The sequence below is a fragment of the Dicentrarchus labrax genome, unplaced genomic scaffold (genome assembly GCF_905237075.1).
Source record: "Dicentrarchus labrax unplaced genomic scaffold, dlabrax2021, whole genome shotgun sequence".
NCBI lineage: Eukaryota > Metazoa > Chordata > Actinopteri > Moronidae > Dicentrarchus > Dicentrarchus labrax.
The window spans coordinates 12,515,366-12,537,809 of NW_026136717.1; the positions used below are offsets into that span (position 1 = coordinate 12,515,366).

A 22,444-nucleotide genomic window follows, 5' to 3' on the forward strand; every position below is an offset into this window, starting at 1 on the left:
TGGAGGCAAAAAGTGAACCATTTTATTACAGTAAAATGTTTCATACAAACGATGCATACACACTAGTTTCATATTGCTTCAGACATAAGTTTCTTTTTCTGTTTGAATTCCAGTTAAACAACTCTGTAACAAAATGTAAGTACAACATTTATGAAAATATAAATCTCTAAACAGGTAAGTCAGTCCTGACAATACAAAGAATACCATAGAAACATTCATTATACCAGTATGTCAACTATGAGTTGCAAACATGTAAGTTATTAAAAGTCATTCAAGTTACTTAACATACAATAATACCATTTACTGGCTTCCATATGGACACATTCAAATATACTCTTAAACTGGCATTCCAATATATTTTATAAGAGGACTTTTTAGCAAAGATAGCACATTTTCTCTATCATAAACATAATCACAGTAGAACACTGAAACTATTTGGTAACAATATAATTACAGTACAAGCCTCAAAAAACAAAATGAGACAGTCAACCAAATGAAACACAAACTATAATCGGGACTTTGGCAATTACATGTTATATATATTTTTTTCAATTAGAAACTCTTGACTTGAAGGGAAATTACGTTTTTTTTTTTTTTTTTAAAGCTTGATGCTGCTACCCGGTTTTGAAATTATCCAAGGGCCGTTACCTCAACAGTTCAAAACTAGTAAACATACAATAAGATGGAATAGCCCTTAAAAAGTATATGTCAAAAGTGTAAGTGTGTTGTTTTCAATCATGCCTGGCAGATGATTGGTCTCATCAGAGCTCATAAATTGCGTTTTTTGGGTTATTACAGACATGCTTTAACAAAAGCGATCGCGGTACCTGCAAGGTACAACCTCATAAATAACTAATCTATTCTTTTTTAGATTGTCAGCAAACCAGAACTTAACAGCTTTTATTTCAGCCTGTCGTGATGTTACCAGAGTCAGGTTTCTATAGGCTCACGTGAGGATCAAAAAGATCTAGAGCTCGTGAAATAATGTTTAGAAAGAATTTCAAAACCTGCGGTTGTGTGTCACATGTATAAACCTGTGATAAAATGTAAGAAAAGTAAATATAAAGTGTGAATTCTGGCCATGATTTGACTGTAAATGTAACCTAAATGTGGGCTCTTTGAATCTGTACTCATGTGACTTCTTAAATGTTCTTAAAAGTTTTTTTTTCACAGGTATACAAAAGCTGATACACAACCAAAGATTTAAAAAAATATTTCATAACATAATTTCAAAAGTTTTAAATTATTGACTCTTATTTTATACATATATATTTTCAAAATGTCCCATCTCTAATGTCAGTTTTCGTATTGATACAGGCGTACTTTATACAGAAAGTCTGTTTTTCAAGTGAGTTAGCTGTAGCCTGCAAGTACCTGGATGGCCTTGTGTGTATATTTGTAGGAAAATCCAATACTTATTTTAAGACAAGTCTAGATCACTTTAAACGATTTATACAATGTGTCATATGAATAAATCTAATTTCTCACAAACCACTCATAAAGTGCTTCCACCTAACTGTCTAAACCTCTAAATATATTCACATGACCAAGTTGTTTCAGTAAAACGTTTGTCTCCTTTTCTACTGGAACATTTGAAGAAACTCCACTAAACCTAAAGCAAATACATTGGTTAAGGCGTGAATGTGTATGGTGCTATGCTACACTGTATGCTCAATAGTGGTGTTTCCCTTAACACAAACAGCACACAAACTGATGGAACTGCAGGTAAATCCACATCAAATTTACGCAAACCGTTCCAAGAAATTTCTACAATTATCATTACAAAGAGCAATGCCATCGATCTCTCGTGTTGTTGACTGGATTTCAGTACACTGATCGTTTAGATTTAACATCAATGCAAGTATTATGTAACTGTGTGTATACTGTGTTTACAAATTCCCTGCATTTTCATAAATCTTGTAATCTGCACATAAAGAACATTTTAAATTCCAGGCACTCACTTTGATTGCATTAAGCACAACATAACATTTTTAAGGAGTTGCACAAATTGCAGCAGCCAAAAAGGGATATGTACATATGTTCATAGTTCTTCCTTTTTGTACAGTACCGACTGATGTTGATACAAACATAAATACACTCTTTTTTTTTTTTTTTTTAAAGAACAACATTATGGCTTAATGTGCACATATGTAAATAAAGATAGTGTACAATGAAAGTGGCTAAGATCACTGGAATGGCTTTGAAATGTTTGACCAAGACATTTGAATAATAACTTTGTTCTTCAAATGCAAAAGGACACATAATGGCAAACTAATACCTCACAGAATTGACATTTGTCTTCTTTAAAAAAAAAAGTACTATTCTTTTAACAGTCTTAGTGTGTAAAACAAAGAGAAACTGTATCATAAGTTGGAAGTAAGTAATACATAATTTGAGTGCAGCGTTAAAATGGTCGGCCCATTAACTACCCAGAGGGCTGACATCTGCAGCTGTATCACGTGGCTGTAAACAAGAATCAACTGCAACCCCAGAGATTCTAAACTTTGTCACTTATCTCCACCTGCATCTCCTAACCCCACCCGCTTCTCTGATCTCCACCTATCACTGCAGCAGTTCAGTCTTTTTTGTAGGCGTGGTTGACTCACCTTCCCCAGAGTCAGACACGTTGATAGGGCTGTCCCTGGAGAAGACCTCCGTTGACTCCCTCCAAACGCAGTCGGCAACGGTCTTGAAGGAATGGTTGCCACATTTGGGTCGCACCTTCTGCGAGGCATTGTTGACAATCTGTCGGCTGTTGGAGGTGGCTATCTTTATCTTGAGGGCAGCATCCACACGGTCCACTACTGTGTATGTGCCGATGCTGCCGTCCTCAAAGCCAATGATGATGTTTAGTGCTCGCTGCGAGAGACACAGGAAGGTGGGCGTCTTGTATAGGGAGCACGTGCCGATGCTTTTCCCATCAGCAAGGCGCATGACGATCAGATTGGACACAACACCAGCATCATCGTCTTCATCACAGTTCCGGAAACAGACATACACTAAATAACGTCCATCTCTTGATAATTTCTGACGCCAAATTATACCAGCAGCATGGACAAGCCTCAGCTTCCCGCTGTGAAGATCCAAGACGTTAATATTCTCATCACCTTTGGAGACAATTCCTAGTTTCCCATTGGGCGAGATCTGGAAGTCCTCTAGATTTTTGAGGAAGTTGGTTGGCAGCTGGACTCGCCTGCAAACTGACTCATCTGCCACGCTCCAGATGAAGACGGTCTCTGTGGATGTGATGAACACCACACAGTCAGGGCAGTCAGGAATGAGCTTGAAGTTGACGATGGTAATGCCATCGTCACAGACAAACTTCTTGGATACGCTGCCTGACCACAGGCTGACAGCGAGGAGCTTGTTTTTGGTGGTTCCCACAAGGAAAGTGTTTGCTGTGGTGACCAGTGCATTCTGGAGGGTGACTAAAATGTTGCACACTTTGTGCCCAGTCGCGAGCCTCCAAACTCTGGAGGCGTTCTGCTCACAGAGAGACACTACAAATTGGTCGTTGTGGGTGATTAGCAGCTGTGATATTCTCTGTCCATTGATGCGGAAGATGTTTTCTCCAGTGTTGGTTTGCCAGATGTATTGACTAGACTTGTCATCTGAAGTCACCATGAGATCCCCTGAGGAGGTTAGGACACAGTTCTCCACTATGCCCTCGTGCTTAAAGACCGTCTCAATAAAGCCAGTGCTGAAGTTCCACTTGTGGACAGCTTCTGAACCGTCCATGGTAAACACATAATCCTCTCTGCCAGACAGCTGCAAGGTCGCGATCTTCTTGCCGGTTTTGTCAATATTGGACATGGCGGTGATGATATCAATGTCCCAAACAGACAGCACTCCACTGCTGGCAACAGAAAGGAGCAGATTGTGGTGGACCGATTTAATGAGTTTGACGATAGCACCTGAGATCTCAATCAGGCTAGCCATGCACTGTCCACTGTCCCTCCTCCAGACAAAGATGGAGGAGGTATTCTCCATGGAGGCCACAATGCTTTGTCCATTCTTGGAGAGGACAGCGGCCACAAAGCGTTCGGTACGTTTGGCTTTGAACTTCTCTACCATTTTCCATACTTTTGTGTCCAGAACCTCAATACTTCTGGCCTTGCAAATGAGAATGGAGCGCTGGTCTTCAGATAACTCAATGCCCACCACTTCACTATCATCCCCTCTACAATCGTAATCCTCCATCAGCCGTGGGTTGGTGATCTCTTTGGTGTTCCATACTGACAAACTGCCTTCATTGTCAATCATCACCATTTGGTTAAGAGTATCCAGAACTAGAATGGACTTTACGAATCCCCCTGAAAACTCAGAGGTCACAGTGGCCAACTTGTCGCCATTTCCCAGATGAAAGATGGATGCAGTGTTGAGGTACTGTCCGCAGAAGGCATACATTCCATCTGGCGAGCACTGGACAGAAGTCACCTCATACCAGCAGTGGAACTGGTAGAGAGGCCAACCATAGAGTAGGTCAATAACGTTGACGTCTTTACTGGCTTCAAGCCAAGCCAAAGCATGATGGGTCGACAGTGTAAAACCATTGATGAAAGCCACCCCACCAGTGACGCCACCATGCTTGGACCCCTTGATTTCAACCTCAGATAAAAGGCAGGACTTGTGATTATCATAGATCAGCAGCGTGTTTTTGGTTGTGGCCACGACCAGATACTTTTCATCAGTGGTTAGCCTGATTCCCAGCACAACGGATTTGGCTGTGTCGATCTGTCTTAGAAGTTGTCTGCTCTCTACATCCCAGGTGCTGACAGACCCATCTTCCAGGGCTACAAGGACAATGTTTGGGGCCAGAGTGGGCAAGATCTCCACAATCTGCATGTAGCTAGAGCACAGAGGAAGCCTCTCTGGACTGTAGGTGACGTCCATAGACGAGTGGAGAGGCACAATGGAGCAGTACTTCGGGCCATCTTTGTCACACTCCAGGAGGAGGTGTCTGAGCTTAGGTAGTGAGGTGACAACTGGCAGCAGCCTTTGCTGAATTTCTGCAGACAGCGATGCTGGGTTCTTCAGCACTTTTACCTTTATGCTACGGAGAGTGGTGGCCAGGAACTTCAGTTCTTTTTCTTGGGTGTAGCTGTAAGCTAGGTCAATGTCTGTTACAGCCTTTTCAAACTGGCCAATCTTGATCATTGTGTACAGCCAGCTGAAGTTCATGATGACACCGAACATGAGGTCATCAGTGCGCCCACTCCTGGTGAGGTGGTACACCAGCTCTGTCATCTTCCTGTGGTTGACAAAGAAAATGTCAGGCTCCAAAAGGTTGCACTGGAACACCCAAGGCTGCTCTGGAGTCTGTCGGTCATATGAGTACTTGTCGGAGGACGTTTTTTCATGGGACTGCTGTTGGTGGGGGTTTTTGTGATGAGATATATTCAGGGACGTGAAATGGTTGTTATCGTAAGTGAAGATCTTCTTCCTGCCTCCTGACCATGCCCCCAGGAAGTACTCAGCTAGGAGGCTGTGCATTTGATGGACGTCCTCCTCATTGCTAAGATACAGCTTCTGGGCAATGAGATGCAGGTGTCGGTTGGCCCAAACCATCAAGGTGACGTTACGAACCTGACGTTCCACCAGATAACCATCCAGCTCCTCTTTGAGCTTTGCAACCAAATCGTAAGAGATCCTCAAGGGGTTTTTGAGGTACGTTGCCACAATAACATCACCAAGAACTATATTATCAAGGGACAAAATATCTTCCAGCTCAACCTCAGTTAGCCCAGCCTTGGCCATGGTGATATAACCTAGAGCTCTGAAGACAAATCGTTGGCCCAACTTGTTCTCCACTGAGTAGAAGAGCTGTTCTATGCTTTCATGCACTGTGGAGCACAGTGACCTGTCGTCCACATCTTTGTGAGACCTCCAGTGAACAACTTCTCTGTAGATGAGGTTGACAAACATTGGCAATGTACACTTGGCAAGTGCCTCGTTGACATAGATCTGTTGGCCTGAGGTGACCTTTCTTTTCACCCCCAGCAACTGCTGTTTTAATGTTTGGCTGCAGACCTTGCGATCCCTCTGTATTAATTCCACATAATAGCCTTCATCATGAATGAGGTGTCGAAGCTTCTGCAGGATGCCATGTTTATTGGGCAATGTTGAGACTACAATGCGGACTGTCCGAGGCAGGTGTATGGGGAGCCACCACAGCTTGCGAACCTCATCGGCCTCTGAGAGCTGCTCCAGGGCATCCAGGACAATAACCAAGGGCCTGTGGAATGTAGATTCCCCTAGAAGGTTGATCAGCAGCTCCCTCATCTCCTGGATCTTGTTAGGCAAAAAGTGAATCAGGCAGCGGTAGTTTAGTGCAATCTGTTCACAAATGCTTTGGAGGAGGGTACGTAGGTCCGTGGAGAGCTGGGTGGAGCCAATAAAACGGACAATGACCACTGGGTCGGTCTCAGGACCCATCTCTTTCTGCAGCCATGTGTAGGCCTGAAAAACAGAGAGGTTTGTTAGAATATATGTGCGTTATATTTTTATTTATATTTTTTTTGGGTAACATTTGCTTGTATTCTACTTGGTCTGGTCAGAGAAACACAGTCAAACAGTTACAATAATCAAAGCTCTAGAGTGAGGGCAGAGGGATATAATTAATTGCTATTCACACAGTATGAGGTAGGGCTCATTAGCACAGCAAGCAGGAGAACTTTAATACATTTTTACCTTACGACAGTATATCTGTGCTACACTAAATTTCTAACTTTAATTAGACATAGAAAAATGTCTAAAACTCAGTAGTGATCAATTTTAAAGACCAGAAGTCATTAATACATAGATTCAATTCATATATAAATAATTTCTTTCATCATGAAAAACCTTCTATGAATGAACACTGCTACAATTTTGAGGTTTGGTTGTTATAATAATTTCATTCATGAATTCATGAAATGGCCCAGCTGAGATTTTGGGAGACATTAAGATGTTTTTTGACACTTTTAGGGCAACAGTGATGATGAGTCTACTCCACATTTAGCTGTGTGTATGTGTGAGAGAGGAGGAGAGAAGAAGAGAGAGACACACAGTGTCTGTCATTAGAGTATTTACAATTTTAAATGTTTAACTTGTCTCAGTTTATAAAACTGACAATACATGTGTGCAAAACTCATACAATATTGTGTATGAGTACAATATTTTGTATGAGTCTGGTTGATTTTCATAGATTGTACAACTTATAACAATGTCAACTGTTCAAACTCCACAGGCCTCCACTATTACAATCATGCATAAATGAAAGTCTACAAAACCTTAATTAACCCGATTCTTACGTACAGCAAATGTCAACCATTATCATGGGCCCAAACTTCAGCAGAGCCTCTGAGGACTCATTTCTACATTGGCAATATTCTCTAACTGTGCCAAAGCAGCCATTGCACTGTTAAGAACTCATTACATACTGCTGTACTTTATGCTATAATAGTCAATTTAACAACTAGTGTAATTTCTAGTTAGTCTAATAATCAGATACGTGTTATTCTTATTCTGCAACTGTGTACGATTTGGATGATGATATGAAAACCTGTTTTCCAACCCTGCACACCTGAGCTTAGAAGAAGATCCAAATAAAATACCTTCATAATTGCCTTTGGCATTATCCTTCTCTTTGCCATTTTACTATATTCAACTAACTTACTAAGGTGTGTGTATGCAGCTGTGACAATGTGAGAAGGGGGACAAACAGATCACTGTTCCATCATAGATCAATCTCCATCACATACGCTGTGGTTGGTCTGTACTGCTTTACAATAGTAACAAACCTCTGTTTTCTAGAAGATCTGATGTGGTCTGAGCTCAAAAGCAAAGACATAAATGCTTCAGGGTTCAGATGAATCAAACCAAACAGGTTAGGTTTGAATTACACCCTGTGGAACACAGAGTAGTCACACAATGGCCCCAGAACACTTCTGCATTTATTCTGCACCTCCTCTAGTCTGGCTTAAATCTAATAACATCCCTCTCTCCTTCAAATGCCAAGGCCACATAGGATTCCACACTATTATTTTAACTTGCTGTACTGTAAGAACTAAAAGGCTGGAGATGAGTACATGGAACAATATGATAGAGAGAAACTTTAGCCATCGGCAGATAACTACATGTATGTGGTTGTTGAAGCACATATTTATGATCCTTTCAGCCACATGGTAAGGTGTGCGACACAGCTGAAACAATGGACAGCCCACTCACACACTCTATGTGTATTAGTGTAATAGGGTTGAGTGATAAATCACTAGGCTAATCTGTGTGGGCAGCATGAATCACACAATCAATACAATCATTTGAATTATCTGAATGAATCATTTCTTTTTAATTGTGAGAACTTTAAATGTATTAATGTATCTACCTTTTTGTGAATTTCTAAAAATCCAACAATTTAAGAAAGCAGATTTTCCCTTTTTCTGTTTCCAAAAACTTGTTTTCACTTGAGTGTGGCTGTCAGCGTGTTATGGGGAAGCTTTTGAAAAATCCAGCTGGCAGTGAAAACATGAAAGAACAAAGATGTTTGGAAATGTTATGGCATGAAAATCAGGACAGGCTCTAAGAAAATAGGTAGACTCCCCTGATGGAAACAAGACACATGCTCCTATTGTGCAGAAACAATAGGATTAATTTGTAGCAGAAACTACTTTAGAAATGTCTGTATGAAATATCACCTCTTCTTCTCTTTGTCCATGGTGTGTTACACACCTCCTTCTGCCTCACTTGTCTCCTCTGTCACTAACCTCTCCTCTGAGTGCATGTACATTTAGTGTTGTGGACCTTTGTGCCACCACTTTGTTTTGTTGCTATTTTATTTGTGTTACATTCAAAACATTTCTACAACTACACAGAGAACTTGTAAGATATGAATGGCGCTTACAATAAATGAGTGTATCAATGTGACAGTTATTACAAAGGTTGGACAGGAGGTCTAGATCTGTGGGTGTGTGCTGTGTGATCTTGGCGATGGTGTGAGCCTAATGTAGCCGGGCAGCCAGATGGCACACACAAAAGCCAAGGAGTGAACGGAGAATACGGCACACACACACACACACACACACACACACACACACACACAAACACACATTAATTAAAAATAAAAAAAAATAGACAGACTTTGCAGAAATCTCTATAGATGTTCAGCAAACTAATACACACCCAAAAAAGTCATAAGCAGATGTGTACAGGTGCACACACACATGCACACACACACACACACACACACACACACAGGGCTTCGCAAGGAAATTAGAGGAATGTGCATGGCAATGGTCTGTGTCTTGGCAGACACACAGATGGTCAAGCAAGCGTTTGATGAGGAGAGATGAACAGTTGCACGCCCCCTCATACTCTGTTGTACAAAGATGGACACATGCTCGGATCAGACAGACAGACGAGCACAAGCGTGAACACACTGCGAGAGCCGGCCAAAGTGAGGCCAAGGGTCACACAAAAGGGGAACGATAGCAGAACACCATCGTTCCTCATCATATCTCACCTGTTTGGCCACCTCAGCCAGCAGCAGAGTCTTCCCAGTGCACGGCCCCCCGTACACCACCAGAGGGCTCATCCTGCTCCCCTTGGATGGCAGGAGATATTCCTGTATGTAATCCAAGGATTCGGTCTTGAACTCGTAGAGCGCTGCGTAGCTTTTACAGAGGGACAAGTGCTGCAGGATCTCGTCGTACAGCGGGTCAGTCTCGGTGTCAAAGTTCTGCTGGACCGTGGCTTGGATGATGTCCACCATGTCCTCGTAGAACTGTTTACACAGACCTTCCACGTAGTTGCTCTCCACTTCTTGGGAGTAGCCCAGCTTCATGTCGCAGTGAGTGACCGAAGAATAGACACGGAGGTTGGAGGCAGCGACGACCGTGGGGATGAATTCGTCCCGTACCTTCAGAAGGCGTTCGTAGGCTTCCTGGTTGCGCATGACGCGATCGCCGCTCACCACGATGTCCATGTATCGGCCCATCTCGGGGAGTTTGGCGAAGCGGTCGAAGTTAGAGATCTTACGAATGTAGCAGACACATTTCCTGAGAAAGGCAGGAGTTTGTTTCCCAAGGGCAAAGTCTAATTCATCCTCCAAGGCTGAAAAAAAGAGAAAAATACAACTGGTCACTAAGAAGTCTTCCTCAGCTTCTCCACATTAATAACTTTTGATTGTGTTTAGTTGGAAGTTCTAAAATAGCCTGACGCTGAGTTTAATGTGCAACTTGCAAAGATAAACATCTAACAGATGTAGGATTTAGATTTCTTTCCGGAGAAAAGCTGAACAGACTTTAGAAGTCTTTAGCCTCCGATTACATAGATTTCTCTTGAGCCTTATTTAAGAAGAAACAAAGTTGATAAAATCACATAAGCCAGCACCACTGAACTGTATCACAAGCTCCCCCACAAAGAGCCAGCTGACTGAAATTCTGCCAGCTCCTCCTGTGTAGTTTTGCTCACATGGTAGCCTACTAATTGGGTGGGAGAGAAAAAAGTGTGAAAGGAAAGTTGGGAGTTCCAGGAGACGGCACAACTTCCTCTATACAGCAAAATCTAAGCACTGCTTAAAGCCCAGTGCGCTCAATTAAAGTACATTAAAACTGCACTTTCCTGACACAAAAGAGGAGCTTCCTTTTCATATGAAATTACAAAGCCTGAATGGCGATTACTTAATAAGCTTATTCTTTATTTCCACCATGAAGAAAAAGCTACTTGCTGTGTCTGCTCTATGAGAACAAGACCAGGACTATAAAACAAGGACTTGTCATCAGATCCTGATAGCATATTGCTTTGATCGTCTCCCACAGTGACAGCCTGAGAAAAGAAAAAGAGATGTCTTGGAAGATTAGTTCAGTGCTGTTCAAACAATTCAGTAATAACTGGGTGGCCTGACTGAGTCTTTCACCCGACAAGAACTGATATTAGACCAACCTTACAGGGTGAAAATAAACAGTGGAAGGGATTGTTGAAATGTCAGAGTTGTACCTTCTTATTGTTTCTTATATGATTCTCTGTTTGGATGTTTGGTCTTACTAGGACAGCTCAGATTGGCCACCCGTTGGTGAAAAGTAATTAGCATTCTCAAAAACCACATTCAATGGCAAATGGTCGCTTGTGACCAACACAACACTCAATATTTAGCCTGGTAATCACTGAAAATACCGGAGAATAACACAAGTAAACATAAGTGCTGAATAAAAATGGTCTTGAAAAGTCACTTTTAGCCGACATCGCAACACACTGTTTGGATTAATTACCATGAGGTGAATATAGAGTGCGATCGATCAATCACGGTCATCAGTCTGACAGATCCTGATTGCATCTCATCTCTTGTTATCAATTTAGTTACAAGATGATGGTCTAAACAACAGCCTCACTCATTAAATATAGTGGACGTGTGATTTATTTTTTTTTCTCCCCTGAAGGTCAGCGCTTGAAATTAAGGATGCCGGAGACAATAAAAACAGCAAAGTCTGCAATAACACTGGGACAGTAAGAAGAGAGAGATACAAGAAATGTATCATTACAAATTAATTTATTCCATTTATGTGTTATTTATGTTTTCTTACAAGATTTAGCTTTTCAGACCATTTATTTATCAGACTTTATTTCTGAGAAGCGACTTGCAACACATTTAGTGACTTATTCAGATCATCAGGGAAAAGGCAAGAAATATTTCAAATGTATGTGACTTTTTTCCTTAAAATATACAATGTCCCTGTAGTGAGTTTGTGATTATTTGGCTAAATAATAATAATGTTCAAAGAGTATGTATGTACATTTCTATCCCCGTATAGCCATCAGAAACAGGTTTGCATTTGCGCTGCAGTTTGTAGTGAAGCATTTATTGATCAAACTGTTAGAAATAAGTATAATAAACAAGAATAATAAAAACTGATTGTGGTCAAAGACCCAGGCTGTTTTTTAAATTTGTTATTCAGATATTAGTGCAGGGAACAACTTGTGGACCAGAGTAAGTCAATGAAGTGACGCAAGTTACTTAAATAGAGTTATTATATTCATTATATTTAATTTGTGAACAAAAGCCTGGGACAGTTGAAAGTAGAATTTGGGACAGCTGTGAGACAATAATTTCCGCTAAATTAGGCTAGATGGCCTCAGATATCCACTGTTACACAATATCACAACTATCATACATACTGTTGATTTTCTAGATGAAATAAGCTGACATCACTTACTGTATGTACCATAGAGGCTGCAGCTGACTATTTGTTTTCAGTATCAGTTAATCTGATGATTATTTTCTTGATTAATTAATATGAAATATCAGAAAAGCGAGAAAATTATGAAAAAAAAATACTTAGACGTGTTTAAATTGTTCGTTTTGTCAATCAATAACACAAATATATTCAGTTTACTATCATAGACTAAAAACCAGCAAAAGTTTACATTTAAAAACTGTGAATTTCTGCAATTTCTGCCTAAAAATGATAACAAAACTGATTATCAATATTGTTGTGGAATTATTTTCTCTCGTTCAGTGTTAATTGATCAATCATCTCGTTTAGCTCAGGAAGTAATAGAGACAATGCAATATATGTGACCCAACATGAAAAAAGCCACATGTAGATTACAGAAGTTGTCATCTTTCACAGAATTATATTCTTTGCATTCAGAGATCGAAATTTCGTGAAATGGTCAAATAATTCTTTTTAAATGTTAAAATAAAAACAGATGAATTCTAAAACCAGAGAGAAAGAAGGGAGCTAAACATCAGACATAAAGACATCTTCCAACTTGAAAGAAGTCATCAAAAGATGTGACTTGAAAAGATGAAAAGGAAGAGCAGACTAACCAGAGCAAAGGAATTTCTTGGCCTGAGCGCTCTTCATGGTCCCCTTCTCCTGAAGCTGCAGCACCGCTGTCCGGAAGATCCTCTTGATCTCCTCCGACACGTTCCTCCAGGCCTTGTCATTCTTGGTCTTTGCTGCGCTGCTCGACTCCATCTAAGCGGGACGGAGGGGCAGGGAGAGGACAGTTTAGATGGAGGACTCTCATTGTGTACTGAGGGAATGTGGTTGTTAATGTTTTCTTGAGTACTGTGCGGACATATACAGTAACAAAGAGAATATTGTTCTCCGTTTTTAATATGAGAAAATGTTTTATGTAAGCTGAATTGCTGAGATCAACTGGTAAAATCTTTACTGCTGTGACTGATTATTGAGTGATTCTGGTATGAAACCTTCACATCTGAATGTTTTTAGGATCCTACTGTGTGTTGAAGTCCTACACTGGCCAACAATGTACAGTTTTTATGACTTAACTGAATCTCAAGGCAACATTATCATGCAGTTTTTAACAAAGCTCAGCCAGATATTTTATTACCTCTATAAAGTTCTGGACATGATAAGAAGGAGGAACTCAGAAGCTAAACCGTTTTATTTAAAATTAACTGTGCTGACAGAATTGTTGTTAAATTACTTTTATGGGGTCATTTGCAAGCATACTTAAACTTTTTGGCAAACAGTAAAGCAAAGGACTTCAAAGGGGCTCAAGAGCTGCCTGAGACTAAACACAAACTTGTTCACAAACTCAAAGCAAAAGCCGGTTTTCTTCTTTGTATGTGCATATAAAATATGTTCCCCAAGGAGAATTAAATTCATGAACCAGAGCTCAAGGACAAGAATCCATAATGATCCATAATCACCCCCTTCTAAGCCTCTACATCCGAGTGGGTGAAATGACATACAATAACCACTGACAATTCCCTTTTCTGCCACAGCAGCGGTCGCATGTTAGCTGGACTCACAGAGTTCTGGTAGTTCTTAAGCATTTGGGCTTTGGGTTTGAGGTAGTATGCGGGTGGCACAGAGTTTTCATCCCTGCAGTACCACTCTTCCAAGATGTGTGTGTCCAGCCCCGCCTCAACAGCTGCATCCAAGATCATCTCAAACTCCGCTGATTCCACCTCCCCCGGCACTCGGATGCTGCCGTACTTTTCTCCCACCAGACCCTGAAAGGGGGGAAGGAAGGAAGGGAGGAAGGGAAGAAAGGCAGAGGGCAGAGAAGGTGAGAGAGAGAGACAGGAAATGTGTATCATCTCGATCGTTCAAACTGTTTTAGGGCTTTATTTTTTGGATCAGTGGTGCAGGGTGAATAGTGGAGTCAATGATGCATACAGTGCAACTTATTTAAGGTAATTTATGAGGCACAGGCACAAACTGTGGTGTCAGGCATGTAGCTGCCACCCTAATGCACCACAGTGCACACTAACAGCGCTGTCTTGGATGGAAACTGTTTTACACCACAGCCACATATGTACAATTTAAATAAGAAAATGTTGCATCCCTTCTTCCCCACGGAGAAACATTCGTGTGCTGAAAATAACAATCGTGCACAAGCGAGAAGAAACCTGTGGTTGTTGTTGACCTGTGGTTGGAAAATGCCATCTGCCTTCTTTACATCACACGCGATCACATAAATATCCCAACATAACATGAAGATATAGAAAAGAGCAAGTAAAGCATCAAAGCTAAGAGAAATCTCAGTAAAAAGTTTTAATATGAAGAATAAAAAAAAGAAAAATGCCTTTGTACTGCTTCAAAAGTGTATTCGTGTTAAGAAGACAGAAACAAGGAAGATACCAAACTAATTATTTTTCAATACTTTGAGAAATATAGATAAAAGAAAAGAAGCAAAACTTCTCAAATAAATACTTCTCTAAAATGGGCGAAATTATGATTTAAATGAGGAAATATAACAAGTAAGTAAGATTACAAAGCTGACCAAACTTTGATGCCACGTTTTGGTTCTTATCTGGTGCTATGGAGACATTTCGGTCGGTACCACAAAAGCACTGAGGTTCAATACCAGTTCCCTTCTCATAATTTATTGTTTTCAGTAAGAAAAAAAAAACAGATTAGTTCTGCTGCTACACAGCAAACGTTTTAATGACACACTGTTATATAAAACACAGCCGTGGCCAAATTTCCTAATGCTCAGTAATCAGTAGTATTAGGGAAATGAGCAGATTTGCTTTATATATAGAACAGATGGGATGTTTTTCTTTTTTTTAATTAATGCATTAATTAAAGAGACGTATGTAAATTTGTGAGAATAAAATCTGTATAATTTAGTGTGCTTCTGTGCTTCACCTTATCACCATCATCACGTCTTACACACCAAAGCCAAACAATCACTCTCCGCAATCTTTTTAGTCAGAAACCAGAACACTCAACACACAAGCTGCATAATTAGGCATCATCAAATTAAATAGTGGCCTTTTCATCACACTATTATCTCCCACTCCACATGGCATATCTACTGTAAGCTCCAATGAATCTCCGCTCTTCCCCTCGGCATCTATGCGCTTCTGAGTGGCGGCCGATTCACCACCATCGGAAATGATCGGGGGCCATTTCCTGGCACGCTCCTGGATGTGCTCTATCAAGTCACATTCGAGGACAATGGCATCAAAAAAATCAGTGGAAACCCTCCATGACCAGCTGATCTTTACTCCATGTGTCGTAATTCACTAAAGCCTCAGGGGCAAAAAAGTCGCAGAGCGAGCGAGAGACGAGCCAAATGACTGTGAGCTCCGATGAGCAGGAAAAACTACGTTGGTGCGCTTGCGGCAATGACGCTTCAAAGCCATTCCATGTTGGACTCCTCGTTCCCTTGGCATTCGCAGTGGGAACAGATGCAGAGAACAAGCAGAATCAAATGATGGCATGTGGCATGGTCTGTAGGAACGGCCTACTCTCAAAACCCACAAATTCCCATGGTAGATTCATTTTACACTGCAGTGTTTGTGGCCATGTTGCACAGATTTGGTACCAAAGGTTCATTTTTGCAGCTTCTTTTGGATTTAAAATCTACTTTCCATGTACAGCATCAGTTGTTTCGGAGGAGGAGGTGTCATCTTTGAGGTTTGGGTTTTTTGTGTTTTGCATCCAAACCTGTCATTTGTATTATATAAACAATTAGCTGACCCACTTATCCAGTGAAACATTAGATCAAATATGTGTAGCCTGCACCAAAGGGTGAAAAAAACAATGGTAGAAAATAATCAAAGTATGTGCAAATATTACGATTAAAGAACCCTCCTGTGACTGGAATATTCAAGTACATCCAATAAAGCAAGAAGCCCAATTAGAAAATAGTGCTAATTTAATGAGCCAAACATCTCTATAAGACAGAAAATACAGGACTAAATAGAAAAATAAATGAAAGGGATTCCCTCTTGTGTGTAGCTCTCTGTGTTCTCTTCCTGCCAAAATAAGAGAGTTTAACAGATAACTAGGGCAGGCTGCTCGCTATCTTTAGTTGTGATTGACGGGAAAGGTCATGACTCATCAGCTGCATTCAAACCCAGAATGATTCAAATGACAAGTGCACGTTTTAACTCAGGGCTACTCAAAAAGACATAACCAGCTGCATTACTCCCCTATTTATAACCAGAAATGTTAAACTTAAGTTTTTTTCACACCCCTTAAAAATCAAGACGGCCTCCGGTCCAACCCCCATTAATCTTTGGCGACCCCCTCGCCTTAGATCTTCTAAGAACCTGTGACAGAACAGATTCTTGCAGCGCCAGGCTGCCCTGCAGGTCACCTCATCCACCCTCTTTAGATGGCCTTCTATGACTCACAGTGCTGCAGTGATGTGTCAGTAGAGGATGGAGGCACTGGGCTGAACTAAAGTAATGCTGAGAGAGAGACATATAGTGTGTGTGTGTGTGTGTGTGTAGAGAGAGACAGAGAGAGAGAGAGAGAGAGAGAGAGAGAGAGAGAGAGAGAGAGAGAGAGAGAGAAAGCAGTCACTCTCCAAGTTGCTGACAAAGTCTCTGTCAGCTTGCCTCGCGGTGATATAGCAGGATGAATGGAGTGGGTGACCGCCTCGGAGTGTGTGTGTGTGTGTGTGTGTGTGTGTGTGTCTCTCTGTGTGTGTGTGTGTGTGTGTGTGTGTGTGTGTGTGTGTGTGTGTGTAGATGAGATTAGGATAAAAACCAACTAGTGTTTCCTATCAAAATGACAAAATGAGGTGTTCAAATCAGCACACACACACACACACACACACACACACATTCACACCACTCCACCCTTGAATGTAATCTACTGTCACTTCTGTCACCCCATCAACTTACCCAAGCTAAACTAAGACATGTCCAAATATTTGCCGGGTTGCTTTTAACACCCCCTGTTTTAGCCAGAGAGCAGGCCTGGAATGAGGCCATCTAAGGTGGATTACCGCATGGCAGCTGACAGGTGTGTGTTGGTGTGTGTGTGTGTGTATACATGTACAGTATGTGTGTGTCCCTCTTTTGAGAGGGACTATAAGGTTGTAGTAGTTCTTATTACACTTTAACAGCTGCAGGTGCAAGAAACACAGGAGGCTAAAGTGACAATAGCTAAGCACATACAGGGACCGAATGCAATTCCAGTTTTAGCCGCACTTCTCTCCCTCCTTTCCCTCCCTCCTTTCCCTCCCTCCCTCCCTCTGGTTTTTCATCCTTGGAAGGGGTTTTATACTCTGGCTAAGTGCACTTTATCTGATGAGCCAGTTGGGAGAGGCGACTAAGATATTGTACTGTATGAATCAACAAATCAATCACTCCCACGCTCAATCAATCAATGAAACACGCAGTCAACTGTTCGGATATTTGCTGCATAAGCTTTGGCACTGCAGAGGGGGGGGAATGGCTCTAAAAAAGAAACAGATGATCCGATCATAGAAATATTACATTTTCGGTGACATGTGCGCTCACTCACAGAGGCAGTGTTTAACTTTAACTGTTAGCCAATTCCTACTAAATACAGAAGCAGTAAGTATGCAAGAAATCAATGTAGTTTACAGTTTTTGTACAAAAACTGATCCTAACAAGTATTATCGCAGTCTAATATAGCTTATCATATGACTTTTTTGTGGCCCAAAAAAATCATAATCCCTAAGGATTACTTCTATTTACACGTGTTTCGAGTATTGTTTTCTAAAAACAGTGCAACAGAAGATGTTATTGATGGATATTAATGAAACCTTACAAAACTAAACTCCATTTTTGGCCTCAGTAGTGGCCTCAGTGGCTTCAGCAGGAACAAATGGGGCTAAAAGGGTTGTAGTGAAGTAAGTATTCAGTATTAAGAGATGGACTGAGGATGGTTGGGATTTATTGACGATTGATGATAAGAATCATATAGTTTAACTTCAGTCTTGTCCTTTAAACATCAAAACGATAAGAAAAATATTTTTCCAAAGAATGAATACTTATTCTCCTGTTTTGATCTCCCAGGGTCTGTTTCACCACCATGCCTCATTTATTTTGTATCTACGAAGCTCCTCTATTTTGTTTTGAGACAATAACGTCCATCAACAGCACACTTGAAAATCAAGTGGTTTTAGTGCTGCATGCTGACTAAAATTTGAATTCAAAACCTTGCTTACGATCAGTATATTGTACGGATTTACAGACGGACACAATTTCCAAAATCAAATGAGTCGGTCTTGTGTTCTTGTATTCCTGCAGGTTTCCTCCTTGTATCAACTTCCACCGGAGCAGAGAGGGTAAACCAGCCAATCCGAGCTATCACGTTAGCAGTTACATCACGTTAACTGAATGGAGGAGAAGCAGAAAAGAAAATAAGAGCGACAGTATCCTCGACTATCATCTTACATGCAGTAAACCTGCTACAAGGCCAGCCAGCCAAGTATAGAAAAAAAAAAAAAAGGCAGAAAGACTGGACAAGCGGCTGCATACTGTTTGCTGATACACATCCTTGAGGCGTTTATCAAGTTTTAGTGTTTTTTTTTTACACGAGGGAATTTGAGACTGTTGGAGAGCAGGAGGAAGGAGAGCAAAGAAGAAGAAAAAAAACACCAACAGACATGGCTCATTGTCATGCTTAATCTGCGGGTCAATGACACCATCACCATGCCAACCCCTGCTATCGCCATGGAAACCAGCTTTATTGCATCGACAGGTTAGAGAACCCCCCCCACGCCCTCCCCCTCACGCCCTCCCCCTCGTCTCAACCAGGTGTAGTGCGGTATGTGTGTGTGTGTATTTATGTGAGTGTTTAACAACCCTGCACTGCCACCTGTCTTGTGTTCAGCCGTGGCCTTTTGAAAAACACTCGCTGCGATTGATTCTTACTCATAAAGAAGGACTGACACATCCAATAAAAAGCTTGTTTTGTCTGTCTCTGTCTCGAGAACTAAGACAACTCTAAATCTTGCGGCGAACAATACAATTTTTTAAAAATTTGAAAATATGATATTTAAATCCCCAATTCCCAGTGATCAGATTAATACAAGGAGTAGGTTTAAGCCTGCCTTTACATAGGAGTTACAAAGCTACATATCAATGCTGTTATTTTCTTATTCTGGAGTACAGCAGAGCAGTGAATGATTCGTTGAGGTGAATGAGGAGAGATGTATGTGCCAAACAGAGTATTAAGAGGTTTCCAGTTGTTGCACAGATCCTCTGTGGCAGCAAGAAACACACCTACACTACGCATGTCAATCCTGTTTCTCTGTTTCCTCTGTAGTGTTTCTAGGGAACCTGTTATTCCCACTCCCGTCGTCCCCTTTTCTCTCCTCCTCTCTTCATCTCCCCCTTTTTTTCTGCAATAGAAACACCTCCTACATCCTATATTTTCTTTTACATCAATAATCAATGCATATGTAATTTTGCTTTTCAGAGATTTCCCTCTGTTTTTATCCTTTCTTCTGTTCCCCCTCTGATCCATGCACTGGGCTCTGTGACAGTTGCTGTGGGCTGCAGACCCCCCAGATCAGCTTCTCTTTGAAGTCTCCTCTTACAGCCATGTGGTTGTGTATAGGAGCGTGTGTATGTGTGTGTGTGTGTGTTAGCTGGGGGTGACACTTGGGCTGCAGCATTTTGAGGCGGGCACCTCGAATGGGTGGGTGAAGGTGATAATGGTGCGTAGAAACCGTGAGCGGTTGCATGTCAGAGTTATGAAAGAGACAAAGAAGAAGGAAGAAAAGGAGATAAAGTGAGAAGAATGAATGCGCAGGAGAGCCTGGGATTTGCCTGAACAATGAACAGTGACGCGCACATGCACACGCACACGCAAACTTACACGCACCTTTTGAAACCTACTGTATGTTGCTGCAGAAACAACAAGACCCTAAATTCTGCTGACGTTTTCCCCGTCCTCACATATATATCTAGGTCTCCCACCCTGTAAAAATAAACAACGGTACTCCGGAGATGGCCCAGACAACCCAGAACTGTCATAAACGAGGATCCAAGTCCCTGAACAAAGGACCCGACACCGCTGCTCGGAGCTACCCGGTCCTGGAAACGGGGCTGGCTGTGGCCCTGTGTGGCGGAGACGGCTCCCGTGACTGCAGCAGCTGGCTCTGACAAGTCTGAATGGGACTTAATTCTGTGGAGCTATTGTGGGCATAAAAGCCTTCATTCACCACAGAGAGTGGACCACTAGAATATGCCATTAAAGACTTAACCGGCCAGATGGGGAGAATGTGCACTATAGATGCCTGTGTGTGTGTGTGTGTGTGTGTGTTGTGTGTGTGTGTGTGTGTGTGTGTGTGTGTGTGTGTGAGTAGGGGAGTGTAAACCGTCTGTATCACCTAGAGTTAGAGTTCACCCCAACTGATTCTCAATCTCATGACAGAGAAAATGCCTCTGGTCAAAATGCACTGTTTGTATAGGCCTGTGTGGGCAGGAGAGAGGGAGTGTGTGTGTACCTGAGCTCATGTATGCCTACTTTCCCTGAGTGTGTTGTGTGGTATTGCTCGGGGTCAGACGGGGTTAAGATGGTGAAATTGCAGCAGAGACAGAGGGCAGCAGGGCTGATGGGAATGAATGGAATCAACGCGGCATGTACAATACAGCGCCGAACACCAAGCCAGCAGCACAAAGGGGGAGAGTGTATCGCTTCTTTTTCAACTCAGATCTGGTCATTTTAGTTCAGTTTAGACTGATTGAGCTTACATTGTACGGCCTGTGCCACACAATATCTTGTGGCTTTAGAAGCCATGACATTAAATCCATCAGGAGGGACAAAAAACTAGACTGTGTGCAGAGGTCAATACCAGTACTCAGGTAATAGTTGTATGAAATTGTTGCAACATTACGGCACACTGGGAAAGCAACATTTTGGACATACAGTAGAGTAGATGGCAAGAAATATTCTCCTTAACAATATATAAATATACATATTTTATAGCCTGCTGCAACCGTCACAGGACATATTCTAGTTGCTGCAACGTATATCCAACGCACCCTTTGGCGGAGGGCAGGTGATTCAAGCTGTCAGTGCCCTGCCTCCTTTTTTTTTTTTTTTTGAGTTGCTACCTGATTGATCACTCGAGCTCACCTGGTGCTGCTGCTGCTAATATAGCGTTTCATAAGGGAGCTTGCCTCTTAACACTTTGATAAGGTAGCTTCTAAAGAAAACAACTGTAACACAACCCATACTGCTGCTGGTGCTCCCCGACTGTGTTAGGCGGCTGTTGTTGTATCTGCTCTGGGTAAGAGACGCCATTTCAAGCAAGCTGTGTTGTTTTCATATCTGTGATGTTCGTGCTTTTTTTTTTAGTTACTCTTTGAATGAGTTACTTGTTGTTTGCCGTTGTGTCGTGGTATTTTCTTGCTGCTGATTACTACAGTGGAAAAATATGAATATTCACATAATAAGCTTAACTAAAAGTCCATTTACTAGCTTGTTCTGGAACTCTCAACTGCTGCTCATGCTCTTCATCAGCAGATGGAGCTGTCATGGAGATGGAACAATACTAATGTTCCCATACTGCACATAACTGCTGGTGTCATGGTCTATATCTAATGTGGTCATTGACTTTATATGGTCACTCCCAAGACTGTACCGAGGTTGATGCTTATGAGAATTATTATTATTATTATTAAACTCAATTATTGTTTTTAAACTACAAACTGAAGCAGCCAAACAAATCAGCTTTGTGGAAGATTTGTGCAGGGAGATGCTGCAATATCTCATGTTTCTGAAGCAGTTTTACCTGTTAGTGTTCCTGGAGTGACACTGGCCGGATATGAGGACCAATGCTCAGTTGGAAATAAACTCGAATGAATCATTCAGCTGCAGATGTTTTGTAGTTGAGAGTGTGTGTTTTATGCGCTTGTTTGTGTGTGAGAGAGAGAAAGACAACAACAGCTTGTGAATGAGAGAGGAAGCGGTGCATGCAGGGTGGGTGAGGAAGAAAGTACAAAACTCAGTCTGGGGAAGGAGATTATGCTCCCTTGAGACTAGTGATCCTGTCCTACCCATAATGCATTACCTCTCCCTGTGATCTCTCACCTCAATTTCAACCTCTAGAAACAGATCTGTTCCATTTGAATAATTCACCATCAATTTCTCTTCCTCTCTCCACTCCTGTCTTCATCCTTTTCCGTCCTTGTGCCTGCCTTTTCTTTCTTTTATGTGGCCTAAAATTATCTAAAAAAGATCACTGAAATGTCAGCCGTAATTATGCG

At 41.5% G+C, this 22,444-nt stretch overlaps 1 protein-coding gene across 6 annotated transcripts in view; it reads right to left on the bottom strand.

Moving 5' to 3' along the window:
* LOC127379346 (NACHT and WD repeat domain-containing protein 2) overlaps positions 1-22,444 on the bottom strand; it is a 44,221-nt gene continuing 21,777 nt past the window's right edge. For all 6 annotated transcript variants that reach the window (XM_051428827.1, XM_051428821.1, XM_051428825.1 and 3 more), the window contains 4 exons: positions 13,760-13,963; positions 12,806-12,956; positions 9,500-10,089; positions 1-6,459 (listed from right to left, as the gene is read on the bottom strand). In XM_051428827.1, coding sequence (XP_051284787.1) covers positions 2,563-6,459; positions 9,500-10,089; positions 12,806-12,956; positions 13,760-13,963 — 4,842 coding nt within the window. In that variant the 3' untranslated portion in view covers positions 1-2,562. The remainder of the gene's footprint in view (positions 6,460-9,499; positions 10,090-12,805; positions 12,957-13,759; positions 13,964-22,444) is intronic.